The 16,966-nt window shown below is 35.5% G+C and overlaps 1 protein-coding gene across 5 annotated transcripts in view; it reads left to right on the top strand.

The window, feature by feature from the left end:
* The window catches only part of NPSR1 (neuropeptide S receptor 1), a 233,521-nt gene that overhangs the window by 131,075 nt on the left and 85,480 nt on the right, over nt 1-16,966 (top strand). For 2 of the 5 annotated variants that reach the window (XM_024249778.2, XM_002818064.4), the window contains exon 3: nt 2,007-2,110. The exons of 2 other annotated variants lie outside the window; for them this stretch is intronic. In XM_024249778.2, the coding sequence (XP_024105546.2) occupies nt 2,007-2,110 (104 nt within the window). The remainder of the gene's footprint in view (nt 1-2,006; nt 2,111-16,966) is intronic. One more of the 5 variants, XM_024249779.2, reaches the window with a different exon arrangement.

The following is a 16,966-nucleotide window of genomic DNA, read 5'->3' as shown; positions in this document are numbered from 1 at the left end:
GTAACCTTCTTTATCTCTTTCTATAGTTTTTGTCTTGAAATCTATTTTGCCTGATATAAGCATAACTAGCCCTGCTCTTTTGTGGTTTCCATTGACATGGAATATCTTTTCCCATCCCTTTATTTTCCGCCTATGTGTGCCTTGTGTCTTTATTGGTGAAGTGTGTTTCTTGTAAGCAACAGATCATTGAATCCTTTTTTTTTTTTCAATCCATTCAGCCACTTGATGACTTTTGATCGGCAAGTCTCAGAGTCTCATCCAGTCTTCAATGTACCTGGGTATTGCTGCCGGTTATTCTGAGCCCAAGGACTCTTTAGTTAGCAGGTGATGAATGCTGCCAGGACTATGTCCTTCCCTTCAAGGCAGTAGTTTCTCTTCTGGCCTAGGGCATGTCTAGAAATGCCATCCAGGAGCTAGGGCTTGGAAAGGGGGCCTCTCAGAGCTGACCAGTGCCCTCTCCTGTTGTGACTGTGCTGGTATCCAAGATGTAAGACAAAATCTTTCCTACTCCTTCCTTCTCCTTCTTCTCCTCTCCTTAAGTGGAAGAAAGGGATCTCTTTTGGAGCTGTGAGAATTGCAGCCTGGGGTTAGGGGAGGGGTAGTGCCAGAACTCCCTCAGCCACCCAAGCTGGTATCTCACTAGGCCATGTGCCTCCCCAGTGTACTGGCTCTGGGCCCAGTTCAGAACTAGAACTTGCTTGAAAGTTGCACTCCTTGTGGCCTAGACTGACTTTCAAGTGTATTTAGAGCCCTAGAGCACTTTAGCTTGCAGCGGTAAGGCTTGTGGGAATTCAAGTTCTGACCACCAGGATTGGTGATTTCCTTTTGGCTAGAGGTAATATAAATGCTGTCTCCATGGGGTGGGGCATCAGCTGAGTTTGGCCCAGTTTTCTTTTATGCTATAATAGGACAGAACTAAGTTCAATGCCTCACAATTGCTGTGCTTTTCTCCCCTGGCACCTAGGAATGCTCTCCATACCCTGCTGCCATTGCTGGGGGATGGGAGAGGGGTGGCGTTAGATATTTAAAACTGTTTTTTTTTTCTACTTCTTCAGTGCCTCTTTCAGCAATGTGAAGTTAAAACCAAGCACTATGAGAGCTCACCTGATTTTTGGTGCTTACAAAGCTACTTTTTTTGTGTGTAGATAGTTGCTAAATTAGTGTCCTTGCTGAGGGAGGAAGAGGGAATGATAAGTGGAGCCTTCTATTCTGCAACCTTGCCTGCAGCACTCTTTTGAGAAAGATTCTGGATTACGTGATAAATTAGTGATGTCTGTCATGGAGGGGTGAGGGGCAGTTTTTAGACATATAGCCTATTTTGCCATTTCTGCTATAAACATCTGCACAGCTTGTACAATCTGTAACTATAGAATTGAGTACAGATGACCTGCCCACAAGAGGACAAATGTCCTGACCTTGGCCTTAGTGCCTCTGTAATTCAACCAAGTACATTAATTAAATGGATAGATCATATACTTGCTGTTTTCCAAGGGTAGAAGTTGAAAGTGGAAAGGAGAAGAAAGCGAAGAAACCTGGGAGGAGGGGGACTAAGACTGGGCATAAGGAAAAATAAGAGGTCCAATTTGCAAAATAATGGGTGTAGTAAGGGGAATTTTGAAGTATTCTCCAAAGATAATGATTTTGCTTTTCTCAATTTTGTCCTCTTGATTCTCACACAGTACTTTCTTTAGTACAGACCTACACACCCCGAAAACTTCTGTTCTGGGACTTAAAAAGTCAACTCTATGATTAGCATGATTCCTCTTCAGTCATTACTGAAATTCTTCCTAGGTGGCTACATTTAAGTGGTAAGAAGCTGCAATAATATAAGTCAAAGAACTCCTACCTTGCTGTGCATTTCCTCAGTGGCCATCTGATAAAGCAGGAAGGAAAAAAATAAAAAATGAACCTCCCCAGGATTTCATTTCTATTGTGGCTTAGCTGCAAATTTGAAAAATAAAAATAAAAATAAACCCTGAATGTAAGCACTTGTATGTTTTTGTTAGATTCTTTCACAGGACTGGTCAACATCTTGACAGATATTATTTGGCGATTCACTGGAGACTTCATGGCACCTGATCTGGTTTGCCGAGTGGTCCGCTATTTGCAGGTATGTCACACCTTCCAAATGTGATGAGACAAACTGATACCAGAGTTAGCTTTTAGATTTATCATAAGGAAAATAATATAAAACCTTGCATTCCTATGCATCAAACTGCCCGCTTTCTCCTAGGTAGAAGGGCAATGAAAATTTGATTTTTAATGTATTTCCTTTGCTAAAAATAGTATCTATATAAAGAAAACACAAACGAGCAATGCTAAGGATGTAAAGCATTCGTATTTCAAATGTTAAATAAAATGTCTGGGTCAATATTAAGGATTTTGGCATATTGTGGATAATCTCCAAAAAGTTTGTTAATTATATTTACCTTTCACTTCTCAAATGAACTCAACACTGCCTACTGTTCTTTTTTGTAAACCAAGGGGAATTTGTTAGAACATAACTATTACCTATTGAATTATTGCCTAAATTATACTTTTTAAAGTATCTATTGGTATTTGAATTTCTTCCTCTCAAATTTCCTATTTTCCTTTTTGAATGATTTTATAACTGAGAGACTTTTTTTTAGTTTTTCTAAGATCTATTTTTAGATTAAAGATATTGACGCTTCAAATGTCAATCTGCTTCATTATAAGCCATATTTATGTATCATATGTATATTTGATTTAAAATATTACATATATACATATTTACATATATACATACTTGTTAATATGCATTAGATGTTTATAATATAGATTTAGACACTTCAACTAAGTCTGGAAGGAATGGATTATTTCATAACTGGTATTAGGTTTGATGTGCTGTTTCTGAGTTCTTAAAATTAATTTTTATTAATATATTTTTATTCTGATGCTAGTACTTCAGGTCTAAATTATTATAGCTTTATGTATATACAATGCATTTCTAGAAAGCTTTATCCTGCTAGATTCCATTTGTTAGTAGAACCTTTTAGGATCTTTGTATATATATTCATAAGTAAAATTATAATTTTTTTCATTGGTTTTATTATTTTCAGGTCATGATAATGAAGTTATTCCATATTCAGAAAATGAATATGGAATAGTTACAGTTACAATCTTCTTTTGTGCTCTGAATATAACCTTGAAAGTTTGGTATGTCTGAAAGAGCCTTTACCATTATGTACGGCTAGTATTTTCTCAGGGGAAATTTTTAAAAATATATTTCAATTTCTTTCTGAGGATATTTGCTTCCTTGTAAATAAATGCTTTCAATTGCTTATTATATTAGTAATCAATTGCTGAGACACAAATTATGACAAAACTTGGTGGCTTAAAACAGTAAACATTTATTATCTCACAGTTTCTATTAGTCAAGAATTCAGGAACAGCTTGGCTAGGCAGATCTGGATAAAGGCTTATCAAAAGGTTCAGTCAGATGCTTTGTGGTACTGTAGTCATCAGAATGCTTGGCTGGGACTGGACAAGATGGATCACTCACATAGGTGGTAAATTAGTACTGGCTTTAGTGGAATACTCAGTTCTCCACATGGGCCTCTCTATAGGTACATTTTAGTGTCCTCACAACATAGTATCTGGCTTTTCCAAGAATAACCTATTCAAGTGACCAAGGTGGAAGTGGCAATGTATTTTATGAACTAGTCTCAAAGGTCAAACACTATCACTTTCATATGATTATTTTGGTTGTACAAATCAACTCGGATTCAGTAAGGGAAAAGAAGAACCACAAAACTAGGAAGTAAGGATTATTTGTGACATGTTGGAGGTTGGCAACCACACTATCTTCATATTTTTCCAAAGCATTTGATAACCTATGGTTTCTCCTAATCATTAACTTTAAAATGTCTTCTTGATTTAGAAATATTCATGTCAGTAAAATTTTTTCTAACTGTATGTACAATAAATGTTAAGATAATACTATATATAAAATATGTCTTTTTACATAGGGAAAACAATAGAGAAAGAAATTCTGATAATTCTCTCTTCTATAAAGAAAGCAAGAAAATTGGCAAAAAATATCAGAATCAAATTTGTAAGACTCTGAAAATTAACCAAACACTTGCAATTACCCAGGGAGCATTTATTCAGGAAAATGGCTGAATCTCAGTGAGAAAAATGAGCTTTGCGGTGCTTTGGCTTACATTATTCTCATCCCCCAGTATCCAACTCTGTAATAGCCTTAAAAAGTAATAGCTCTCATTCATAGTGAAAACAAATTGTCTGGCAGCCGCTGTAGAAAGCAAAACAGGGATAGAGCCCTTTCAAATTCCCAAGAAATTGCCATTATTTGACATGTCTGGCAGTTCTCTGGAAGACTCCACTTGCAAGGCTGTCTTTATTTTACTTAAATCAGAACTCACCCACTGTGAAAAACCTTTCTCCTCTGGGCATTCATCAAAACAGTTACAGGCAATTGATTAACTTTGCTTATGACTAAGGTATTGGATAATAGTCAGGGAAAACAATAGACTAACCGAAGCTTAAAAACATAAGCTGAGTAATGAGATATCCATAGGGGATTTGAAAATCTCTGACATACTCCCAAAAATCTAGAAGACCAGTTATATGCCCAGGACTACGCTCATTCTAAGGAAGAAATAGAGAAGGCACTGAGCTGTCACCTGTGAATGACCTTGAGGCTTTGTGCAAGCAGGAAGTGAGGGCAAAGACAGAATTGTAAGTTGCCTGGCTAAACGTCAAAATCATGCTCCAACATTCACACAGACTTCCTCTGCAATGAATGGGGGAATTAATAGTTTCTAGAATTTAAGAAAATCTCTGTTTAGGACCTATCACCAAGATCATGGAGTAAGAGATATTCATCCCTCCAAAGCATTCAAGTATAGACAGCTATTCACAAACTAAAATAGCCCCGAGAGGACTCAAGGGCCCATTAAAGAATTTGCAGCAATATCGTGAAGGAAAAAATGGAGAATAACCACGCAGAAAGAATTGCTGGTGTGATTGGCACACCTAAGAGGCCATGATTTGGCTACGAACAAAGAAGAAAGGTAGAAGCTATCAGTATTAGACACAGAAAGGACCAACATTGTCTCTAGTGGCCTGCTTCACAGGAGACACTAGCATCTTTTCCCACTGAGTTACCAACGGTTATTCCTGCAAGAGAACCCCAGAGGGGGAGATGTGGCTATACCTTCCTCCTATCCCCCAAGAAGCAGTTGCTGTTGAGCTGCTTTGGGAATGGGGTCACCACCTCTCCCAACCATGTGTAAGCTCCAGCCCTGGAGCCATGGCCACCCTGGGAATGCCCACACTCCAGACTGATAGTCTGACTACACTGGGCTCACCCATGTTTTTAACACCACAGCCAGCACCATAGTAAGCTAGTTAACACTCCAAGCCCCAATGTTAAACTCTGCCTGCATGTGTCCATACTCCAGACACTGACTTAACCACCATAGAGAGCTAGCCCCACCCAGGCCTCAGAGCCATTATAATTCTGTGCATACTTGTGCTCTCATTCTTGTCTCCTTGACTAATTCATATGTATACTATTACCAACATTACAGCAGGGGCACCTGTGCCCTGGGCAACAGCTCAGCCATAGAGAGCTATGCCTTGCCCCAACCCTGAAGCCACTGAAAGACTGTGTTCTCAGCTCCCACACTACTTTACATGTGCACTCATGCCTCACATACTATACCATGCAGCAGAAGGGGCATCTGCACCTTGAGCACCAACATCATTACCACTCTAATCCCAGAGCCATAATCTCTCCATGTGAGCCCATGCATCAAACCTCAGTTTCGTGGCTACTCCATGAGTGTCGCCCATCAGACACTGGTGATACTGCCACTATGAGAGGCCCTACAAGCCAGATCTAGTACCAAGAGAAATATTCTCAGCTGCAGCTTCCCTGGTGGGGGAAAGATCAGAAGAACCTTAGCAGCCATCACCACTGAAGACCCTATCAATTCTTGCTGCTACTGCCAATATCCACTGCTTTGGCCACTGAGGATCCTTATGATCTTGTCAACTCTGACCTGAGCTGAAAAAGCTACGCAGAGACTACAAATCTGCACCATCACTGATGCTACCCCACCCAACAAACCCTCCCTCATAGGGTATGGTCTTTCCATAGTGAACTAGTTCATAAAATCTGGAAGGTGATTCTTTTTGGTTTTGTTAATGTTTATTTTTCCCTTATATTGATGTGTGTGCATTTGACTGCTTTACCAAATGCACACACATCAACATAAGGCAAAAATAAACATAAAAAACAGACATAACATCATCAAAAGAACACAGTAATTTTACAGTAACTGGCCCCAATGAAATAGAGATATATGCAAGGCCTGACCAAAAAAATCAAAATAATTGTTTTAGGAAAGCTAAGTGAACTTAAAGTACAGAGAAGCAATTCAATGAAATCAGTAAAACAGTACAACCAAAACAAAGAATTAAAGAGAGAGATTGAAATTATTTTTAATCAAATAGAAATTCTGGAGCTAAAAAACATAATAAATGAAATAATAAATGCACTAGACAGCATCAACAGCAGAAATTATCAAGTATACAAAGAATCTGTGAACTGAAAAACAGGTTATTTGAAAATATACAACTAAAGAAGAAGAAAGAAAAAAGAATGAGAAAAGATGAAGAAAACTTAAGAGATTTATGAGGCAGCATCAAAAGAGAAAATGTGCAATGCATTAGTCCATTCTCATGCTGCTTTAAGAATGTATTCAAGACTGGGTAATTTATAAAGGAAAGAGCTTTAGTTGACTCACAGTTCTACAGGGTTGGGGAGGCCTCAGGAAACTTATAATCATGGTGGAAGGGAAAGCAAACATGTCCTTCTTCACAAGGTGGCAGGAGAGAGAAAAATGAGAACTGAGCAAAGGGGGAAGCCCCTTATAAAACCATCAGATCTCATGAGAACTTACTATCATGAGAATACCATGGGGAAAACCACCTCCATGATTTAATTACCTCCCACTGAATCCCTCCCACGACATGTAGGGATTATGGGAACTAAAATTCAAGATGAGATTTGTGTAGGAACGCAGCCAAACTATATCATACGAGTTATAGAAGGAGATGAGAGAGACAAAAAAATAGAGATTATATAAAGAAATAATAGCAGAACAGTTTGCCAATTTGGGGAAAGATATAAACATACAGATGTACAAGAAGGTCAGAAGTTTCTAATCAGATTCAATGAAAATAAGACTACTCCAAGCCATATTATAATCAAACTGTCAAAAATCAAAAACATAGAGAAAATCCTGATAACAGCAAGAGAGAAGAGGCAAATCACATATAAGAGAGTTATAACAAGGCTAGCAGAAAATTTCTCAGCAGAAACCTTGCAGAACAGGAGAGAATAGAAGAACATACATAAGGAAGGAAAAACAAACTGCCAATCAAAAATATTTACCCAACAAAGTTGTCCTTTAGGAATCAAGTAGAGAGAAAGATTTCCCCAGACAAACAAAAGCTGAAAGAGTTCATCACCACCAAACCTATTTTCCAAAAATTCTACACAGAATTCTTCAAGCTAAAGGAAAAAAAAAAGAGCAAGCTAATTAGTGACATGAAAATATATAAAAGTATATCACTCACTGTTAAAAGTAAGTACATTTACAATACTCTAATACCATAATGGTGGTGTGTAAATCACTGATATCATTAGGATAAAGGCTAAAAGACAAAACTATTAAAAATAATAATAGCTACAATATAGGTATACCTCAGAGATATTGTGGGTTCAATTCCAGAATGCCTAAATAAAGCAAATAGCACAATAAAGCTAATCACAATATTTTTGTTTCCCAGTACATATAAAAGTTATGTTTACATTTTACTGTAGCCTTTTAAATGTGTGATAATATGTCTAAAAAGTATACATGTTAATTTAAAAATACTTAATGGCTAAAATAAAAAGATTAACACTCATCTGAGCCTTCACCAAATATTGGCCTTTTTACTGCTGGAAGGTCTTGCTTTGATGTTGATGACTGCTGACTTATCAGGGTGGTGGTTGCCAAAGGTTGTGGTGGCTGTGGCAATTTCTTAAAATCAGACAACAATAAAGTTTGTTGCATCAATTGACTTTTCCTTACATACAAAAAATTATCTGTAATATGCAATACTGTTTGATAGCATTTTACCCAGAGTAGAACTTCTTTCAAAATTGGAGTCAATTCTCTCAAATCTTGCCACTGTTTCATCAAATATGTTTATGTACTAGTTTATTTGTTATCATTTCAGCAATGTTCACAGCATTATCACCAAGAGAAGATTCCATTTCAAGAAATCACTTTCTTTGCTCATCCATAATAAGCAACTCCTCATCCATTCAAGTTTTATTAAGAAAGTGAAGTAATTCAGTCACATCTACACACTCCACTTCTAATTCTATTTCTCTTGCTATTTCCACCACATTTGCAGTACCTTTCTCCAGTGAAATCTTGAACCCATCAAAGTCATTCATAAGAGTTGGAATCAACCTTCTAAACTCCTGTAAATGTTGATACATTCACCTTCTCCCATAAATCATGAATGTTCTTAATGACATCTAAGTAGTGAGTCCTACTGGAAGGTTTTCAATTTCCCTTGTCCTGATCCAGCAGAGGAATTACTATCTATGGCAGCTATGGCCTTACAAAATGTATTTCTTAAATAATAACACTGGAAAGTCAAAATTACTCCTTGATCTATGGGATGCAAAATGGATGTTGTGTTAGCAGAAATGAAGACAAGTTTAATCTTTTTGTTCATCTTCATCAAAGCTCTTGGGTAACAATGTGCATTGTCAATGAGCAGTGATATTTGGAAAGGAATCTTTTTTTCTGAGCAGTAGATATCAACAGGGAGCTTAAAATATTCAGTACACCATGCTGTGAACAGATGTGCTGCCCTTTAGGCTTTGCTGTTTTATTTACAGAGCACAGGCACAGTAGATTAGTCTAATTGTTAAGGGCCCTAGGATCTTTAGAATGATCAATGAGCATTGGCTTCAACTCAAAGTCACCACCTGCATTAGCTGCTAAAAAGAATATCACCATGTCCTTTGAAGCTTTGAAGCCAGGCATTGACTTCTCCTCTCTAGCTATAGAAGCACTAGATGGCATCTTCTTCTAGTATTTGACTGTTTGTTTCCACTGAAAAACTATTGTTTACTGTAGCCACCTTCATCAGTTATCTAACCTCAATATTCTGGATAACTTAATGCAACTTCTACATTATCACTTTGTGCTTAACTTGCACGTTTATGTTATAGAGACAACTTCTATCCTTAAACCTCATGAAACAAACTATGCTAGCTTCAAACTTTTCTGCTGCAGCTTTCACATCTATCTCAGCCTTCATAGAGGTGAAGAGAGTTTAACAACTTGCTCTGGATTAGGCTTTGGCTTAATGTTGCAACTAGTTTGATCACATATCCAGACCACTAAAACTTTCTCCATATCAGCAGTAAGTTTTTTTCATTTTCTTATAATTTGTGTGTTCACTGAAGTAGTCATTTTACTTTTCTTCAAGAAAGTTTCCCTTACTTTCACAACTTGGCTAACTGGCCCAAAACTAAGCTGTTGGCCTATCTTGGTTTCTGACATGCTTTTTCTCCCTAAGCTAAGTCATTTCTAGATTTTGATTTAAAGTGAGAGATGTGTGACTCTTCCTGTCACTTGAACACCTAAAGACAATTTCAGGGCTATTTATTGGCTTAATTTCAATATTACTGTGTCTCAGAGAATAGGAACGTCTCAGGAGAGGGAGACAGATGGAGGAACAACCAGTTGGTGGAGCTGTCCGTATGCACGCAACATTTATCAGTTAAGTTTGTCACCTTATATGGATGCAGTTTACAGCACCACAAAAGAATTACAATAGTATCATCAAACATCACTTGATCACAGAGAGCCTTAATGGACGTAATAATAATAATAATGAAAAAGTTTGAAATAACCAAAATATGACACAGAAATGAAGTAAACACATACTGCTGGAAAAATGACAGTTAGACTTGCTCAACACAGCGTTGCCACAAACCTTCAATTTGTAAAAAAATGCACTATCTCTGAAGAACAATAAAGTAAATCAAGACAAAATGAGGCATATTTGTAGTGTATTAAGGGATATACTATATAAAAAATTTAAATTGTGACATCAAAAACTAAAATGGGGGTGGTAGAGTAAAAGTGTAGAGTTTTTGTATGTAATCAGAGTTAAGTCATTATCATTTTAAAATCGCTGGTTATAAGTACAAGACATTCCTTTGTAAGTCTCAAGGTAACCACAAAGCAAAACCTGTAGTAGATACATGAAAGATAAAAAGTAAGGAATCAAAGCATACCACTAGAGAAAAGCATCAATCACAGAAGACAGGAAAAATAGAAGAAAGGGAAAAAAATACACAAAGCAGAAAGAGTGCAAGACAGAAAAAAAAATACATGATAGCCAGAATACAATTATTAAAATGGCAATTTAGGGCACATATAACTGAAAGTAAATAGATGGAAAAAAGATATTCCATGTAAGTGGAAACCAAAATAGATGAGGGGTTGCTACACTTACATCACATAGAATAGACTTTAAGTCAAAAACAGTAACATGGGGCAAATAAGGTTCATTGTATAATAATAAAGGGATTATTTCACCAGGAAGAAATAACAATTGTAAATATATATGGACCCTACACTGGATCACCTAAATATATAAAGCAACTATTAATAGACCTGAAGAGAGAAATAGACTGCAATAAAATCATAGGTCTTCAAAATCCCACTTTTAATAGACAGATTATCTAGACAGATAATCAGTAAAGAACCACTGGACTTAAACTACACTTTAGACCAAATGGACCTAATAGACACATATAGAACATTTCACCTAGTGGCAGCAGAATATATAATCTTTTGAAGCACCCAAAGAACATTCTCCAGGATAATCATAGAGTAAGCCACAAAACAAGTCACAACAAAATTAAGACTGAAATATATGAATTATTTTTTCAGAAACAATGATATGAAACTAGTAATCAATAATAGAAGGAATTTCAAAAATGTTACAAACATGTGAAAATTAAACAACATACTCCTCAACAATCAATAGGTCAAAGAAGAAATTAAAAGCAAAATTTTAAAATATCTTAAATGAAAATCAAAACACATCATAACGAAGCTTATGGGATGCAACAAAAGCAAGTCTAAGAGGGGAGTTTGTACGAATAAATAACTACATCAAACAAAAGATTTAAAATAAATAACCTAATATTACAACTGAAATAACTAGAAGAAGAAGAAGAGTCGGGGTTTCCCTTTAGTAAAAAGGCAGAAATAATAACAATTAGAGAAGAAAGAAAACAAATGGAGACTAGAAAAACAATAGAAAAGATCAGTGAAGAGTTAGTTTTTTGAAAAGATAAAATTGACAAACCTTTAGCTAGAATAACTAGGAAAAAGAAGAAAACTCAAATAAAATTAGAAATGAAAGCAGAGACATTACAACCGATACCACAGAAACAAAATGCATCATAAGAGGCGACTATGAAAAACTAAATGTCAGCCAGGCGTAGTGGCTCATGCCTGTAATCCCAGCACTTCGGGAGGCTGAGGCAGGCAGATCACCTGAGGTCAGGAGTTTGACACCAGCCTGACCAACATGGAGAAACCCCGTCTCTACTAAAGATACAAAAATTAGCCAGGCATGGTGGCGGGCACCTGTAATCCCAACTACTCAGGAGGCTGAGGCATGAGAATCGCTTGAACTCAGAAGGTGGAAGTTGCAGTGAGCAAAAAAAAAAAAAAAAAAAAAGTAGATAACCTAGAGGAAATGGATAAGTTCCTAGACACACAAAAACTACCAAGACTTTGAGTATTGAAGGAATGGAAAATCTGAACACACCAATACTAAGGAGATTTAATCAGTAATAAAATGTTTCCATTCCAAGAAAAGACCAGGATCAGATGGCTTCACTGCAAAATTCTACCAAACACTTAGAGAAGAACTAATAGCAATATTTCTCAAAGTCTTCCCCCAAAAAAGTGAAAAAAGTGTTTACTTCCAAACTCATGTTACAAAGTCAGCATTACTCTGATAACAAAGTCAGACAAGATACTATGAGAAAATTACAGGGCAATAACCCTGATGAACATAAGTTTAAAAATCCTCAACAAAATACTAGCAAACATATTTCAATAGCATATTTGAAGTATTATTCACCATGATTAAGTGTAATTTATTCCTGGAGTGCAACTATAGTTTAACATACACAAATTAATAAATGTGACATGCCACATTAACAAAATGAAAGATAAAAGGCATATGATCATCTTAATAGATGCAGAAAAAGATCATGACAAAATTCAATATCTTTTTTGCAGTAAAAATGCTCAACAAATTAGGTACAGAAGAGAAGTACTTCAACAAATAAAGACCACATATAACAAGTCCACTGCTAACATCACAGTCAACAGTGATAAACTAAAAGCTTTTCTTCTAAGATCAGGAACAAGATAAGAATGCTCACTATTGCAACTTCTATTCAACATAGTACTGGAAGTTCTAGCCACAGAAGTAAGGCAAGAAAAAAAAGAAAAGAAAAGAGAAAGGCTTTCACATCAGAAAGGACAAACTTAAATTTTCTGTTTGAAGATGACCTGATCCTACATATATATATTATATATAATTTATATATAATATATAATATGTTATACATTATATTATATATAATATATAATATGTTATACATTATATTATATATAATATATAAAATATATATTATGTAAAATATATATATAATATATACATACAAAACACTAAACACCACCAAAAAACTGTTAAAACTAACAAATGAATTTACTGTAGTTGCAGGATACAAAATCAACATGCAAAGTCAGTAATGTTTCTATACACTAACAATGAACTATCCAAAAAAAAATATATATTTACAATAACTCCAAAAAGAATAAAATACGTAGAAATGAAGTTAACCAAGGAGGAGATAGACTTATACAAAAAAAACTAAAATATATTGATGAAAGAAATTAAACAAGACAAAAATTGGAAAGGCAACCTGTTTTCATAAATATACAGACTTAATACTTTTAAAGTGTCTATAAATCAAAGCTATCTACAGATCCAATGCATTCCCTATCAAAATCCCAACAGCGTGTTTTACAGAAATTGAAAAAAATTCAAAAATTCAAATTAAATCACAAAAGTCCCAGAATTGCCAATGTTAACTTGAGAAAGAACAAAGCTCAAGGCATCACACTTCCTGCTTACAAAAATATATTATGAAGCTACAGTAATTGAAACAGTGTTGTACTGGCATGAAGACAGACATATAGACAGATGAAACAGAATAAAGAAGCCAGAAATAAATCCATGTATGTATGGTCCACTGATTTTCAACAGTGGTGCCAAAAATAAACAGTGTGCCAAAAATAAACAATGGGGAAAGGATAGTCTCCTCAACAAGGTGTTGGAAAACTGGACATCTACATGAGAAGAGTGAAATTTAACCCTTAACTTATACAATACAGAAAAAAATCAACTCAAAACAGATTAAAGACTTAAATGTAAGACCTTAAACTATAAAATTCCTAGATAAAAACAGGGGAAATGTTCCTTGACACTTCTCTTGGCAGTGATTTTTTTGCATGAGACACCAAAAACTCAAGACACAAAACCACAAATAGACAAGTGGGACAACATTAAACTAAATAACTCTGGTGCAATAAAGAAAACAATGTATCAAATGAAAAGGGGACCTATGGAATGGGAGTAAATATTTACAAGCCATACATATGATAAAGGGTTAATATCCAAAATATATTAGAAACATCTACAACTCAATTTAAAAAATAGTACCAGGCATGGTGGCTCATGCATGTAGTCCTAGTACTTTGGGAGGTTGAGGCTGGTGAATGGCTTGAGCCCAGGTGTTCAAGACCAGCCAGGGAAACATGGCAAAACCCTATCTCTACAAAAACACACACACACACATATATATGTACATATATACACACATATATGTACATATACACACACATATATGTACATATACACACACATATATGTACATATACACACATATATGTACATATATACACACATATATGTACATATATACATATATGTACATATATACACATATATGTACATATATACACATATATACGTACATATATACACATATATACGTACATATATACACATATATACGTACATATATACACATATATACGCACATATATATGTACATATATACGCACATATATATGTACATATATACACATATATGTACATATATACACATATATGTACATATATACACATATATGTACATAAATATATGTGTGTGTGTATATATGTATGTGTGTGTATATATGTGTGTGTGTGTGTGTGTGTATATATACACACACATATTAGCTAGGCATGGTGGGTATGTGTCTGTAGTCCCAGCTACTCAGGAGGCTGAGGTGATAGGATTGCTTGAACCCGGGGCATCAAGGCTGCAGTGAGCCATGACAGCACCACTGCATTTCAGCCTGGGCAACAGAAAGAGACCCTGTCTCAAAACAAACAAAAAAGAAAACATAGGCTGTGTGCAGTGGCTCATGCTTATAATACCAGCACCTTGGGAAGCCAAAGCAGGAGGATTTGAGACCAGGAGTTTGAGACCAGCTTGGGAAACATAGCAAGACCCTGTCTCTACAAAAAGTAAAAATAAAAATAAATAACCAGGCATATTGGCATGGGTTAGTAGTCCTAGCTACATGGGAGGCTGAAGTGAGAGGATTGCTTGAGCTGAGGAGTTCAAGACCAGCCTGGGCAACATAGTGAGACCCCACCTAGGAAAACAAAAAGCACATGCAACAAAAGCAAAAATACACAAATGGGATTGCAGGAAACTAAAAAGCTTCTGCACAGCAAAAGAACTATCAACAGAGTAAAGATACAGTTTACAGAATGGGAGACTATATTGGCAAACTATGCATCCGATGAGGAGTTAATATCCAGAATATACAAGAAACTCACACAACTCAATAGCAAAAAACAAAAAATAAACCCAATCCAAAAAAATGGGCAAATGACCTGAATAGACATTTCTCAAAATATATATATACAAAAGAGGACATACAAATGGGCAACATGTATACAAAAATACGCTTAACATCCCTAGTCATCAGGGATATGATCATCCTCAGTCTAGTTAGAATGGCTCAGTCTAGTTACCACCTCAGTCTAGTTAGAATGGCTACTACAGAAAGACAAATGATAACAAGTGTTGGCAAGGATGTGGAGAAAGGAAACTCTTACATATTGTTGGTGGGAATGTAAATTAGAACAGTCACTATAAAAACAGTATGGAAGTTCCTTGAAAAATTAAAAATTGAACTGCCATATGATCCAGCAATCCCACTAATGGGTATAAACCCAAAAGTAATGAAATCAATATGTCAAAGAGACATCTGCTGTCCTGTGTTTATTGCAGCACTATTCATAATAGCGAAGATATGGCAACAATCCATGTCCGTTAATGGATGAATGAATTTAAAAATCGTGGTATATACATAATATGCAATACTATTCATTCATAAAAAAGAAATTGTTTCATCTGTGACAACATAGATGAACCTGGAGAACATTGTGTTAAGTGAAATAAGCTAAGCACAGAAAGAAAACTACTGCATGATTTCACTTATATGTGGAATCTTAAAAAGTTGATCTCATAGAAGCTGAGAGTAGAATGGTGGTTACCAGAAGCTGGTGAGGGTACGTGAAAGAGGGTGTGGGAGAACACTGGTCAATGAGTACAATGTTAAAGTTAAATAGAGGAATAGGTTCTAGTGTTCTATTGCACATCGGGGTGAATATAAAAAACAATAGTGTATTATATATTTCAAAATAACTAGAAGAAAGGATTTTAAATGTTCTCACCACAAAGAAATGATAAATGTTTAAGATGATGGATATTCTAATTACCCTGATTTGAGCATTACGCAATATAAGCATATATCAAAACATCATATTGTACCACATAAATATGTACAATTATTATGGCTCAATTAAAAATAAAATAAAATTTTAGAAAGGTTAAGAAAGGAATATTATGAACAATCTTATGTCACAGGTTTTATAACCTAGTTAAGATGGACCAATTCCTTGAAAGACACAGTCTATTATAACTCATACAGGGAGAAATAGGCAATCTAAATACTGTTAATTGTATTAAAGGAATTAATTATTGAATAAACTTCCAAAACAGAAAGCATCAAGCCCAGATGGGTTCACTGGAGTATTCTACCAAACATTCAGGAAAGAAAACTACACCAAGTCTCTACAGTTGCATTGAAAATATAGAAGCAGAGGCAATATTTTCTAACTCATTGTATAAGGTCAGCATTACACTAATACCAAAAGCAGACAAAAATATTGCAAGAAAAAAAACACATCAATGTATCTGATGAATATAGACGCAAAATTTCTCAACAAATATTAGCAAGTCAATCCAACAATTTATAAAAATAATTATACACTTGAGATAAGCCTAGGCAACACAGCAAGACCCTGTACCTACAATAAATACAAAAATTAGCCAAGCATAGTGGTGCATACCTGTACTCCTAGCTACTTGGGAGGTTGAGGCAGGAGGATTATTTGAGCCCAGGGGTTAGAGGCTACAGTGAGCTATGATCGTGCCACTGCACTCCAGCCTGGGTGACAGAGTGAGACCCTATCTCTTAAAAAAAGAAAAAAGAAGTATACACCACAAACAAGTAAGGCTTATCCCAAAAAAGTAAGACTGGCTCAACATTGGATATCAGTTAATGTAACCCAATATATCAATAGGCTAAAGAAGAAAAGTCACAAGATTGTACAGATTTTTAAAAAGTGTTTAACAAATTACAACACCTATTCATGATTTCAAAAAAAATTCAGTAAACTA

This window comes from Pongo abelii, chromosome 6, assembly GCF_028885655.2.
Source record: "Pongo abelii isolate AG06213 chromosome 6, NHGRI_mPonAbe1-v2.0_pri, whole genome shotgun sequence".
NCBI lineage: Eukaryota > Metazoa > Chordata > Mammalia > Primates > Hominidae > Pongo > Pongo abelii.
This window is presented reverse-complemented; position numbering and strand designations above follow the sequence as displayed.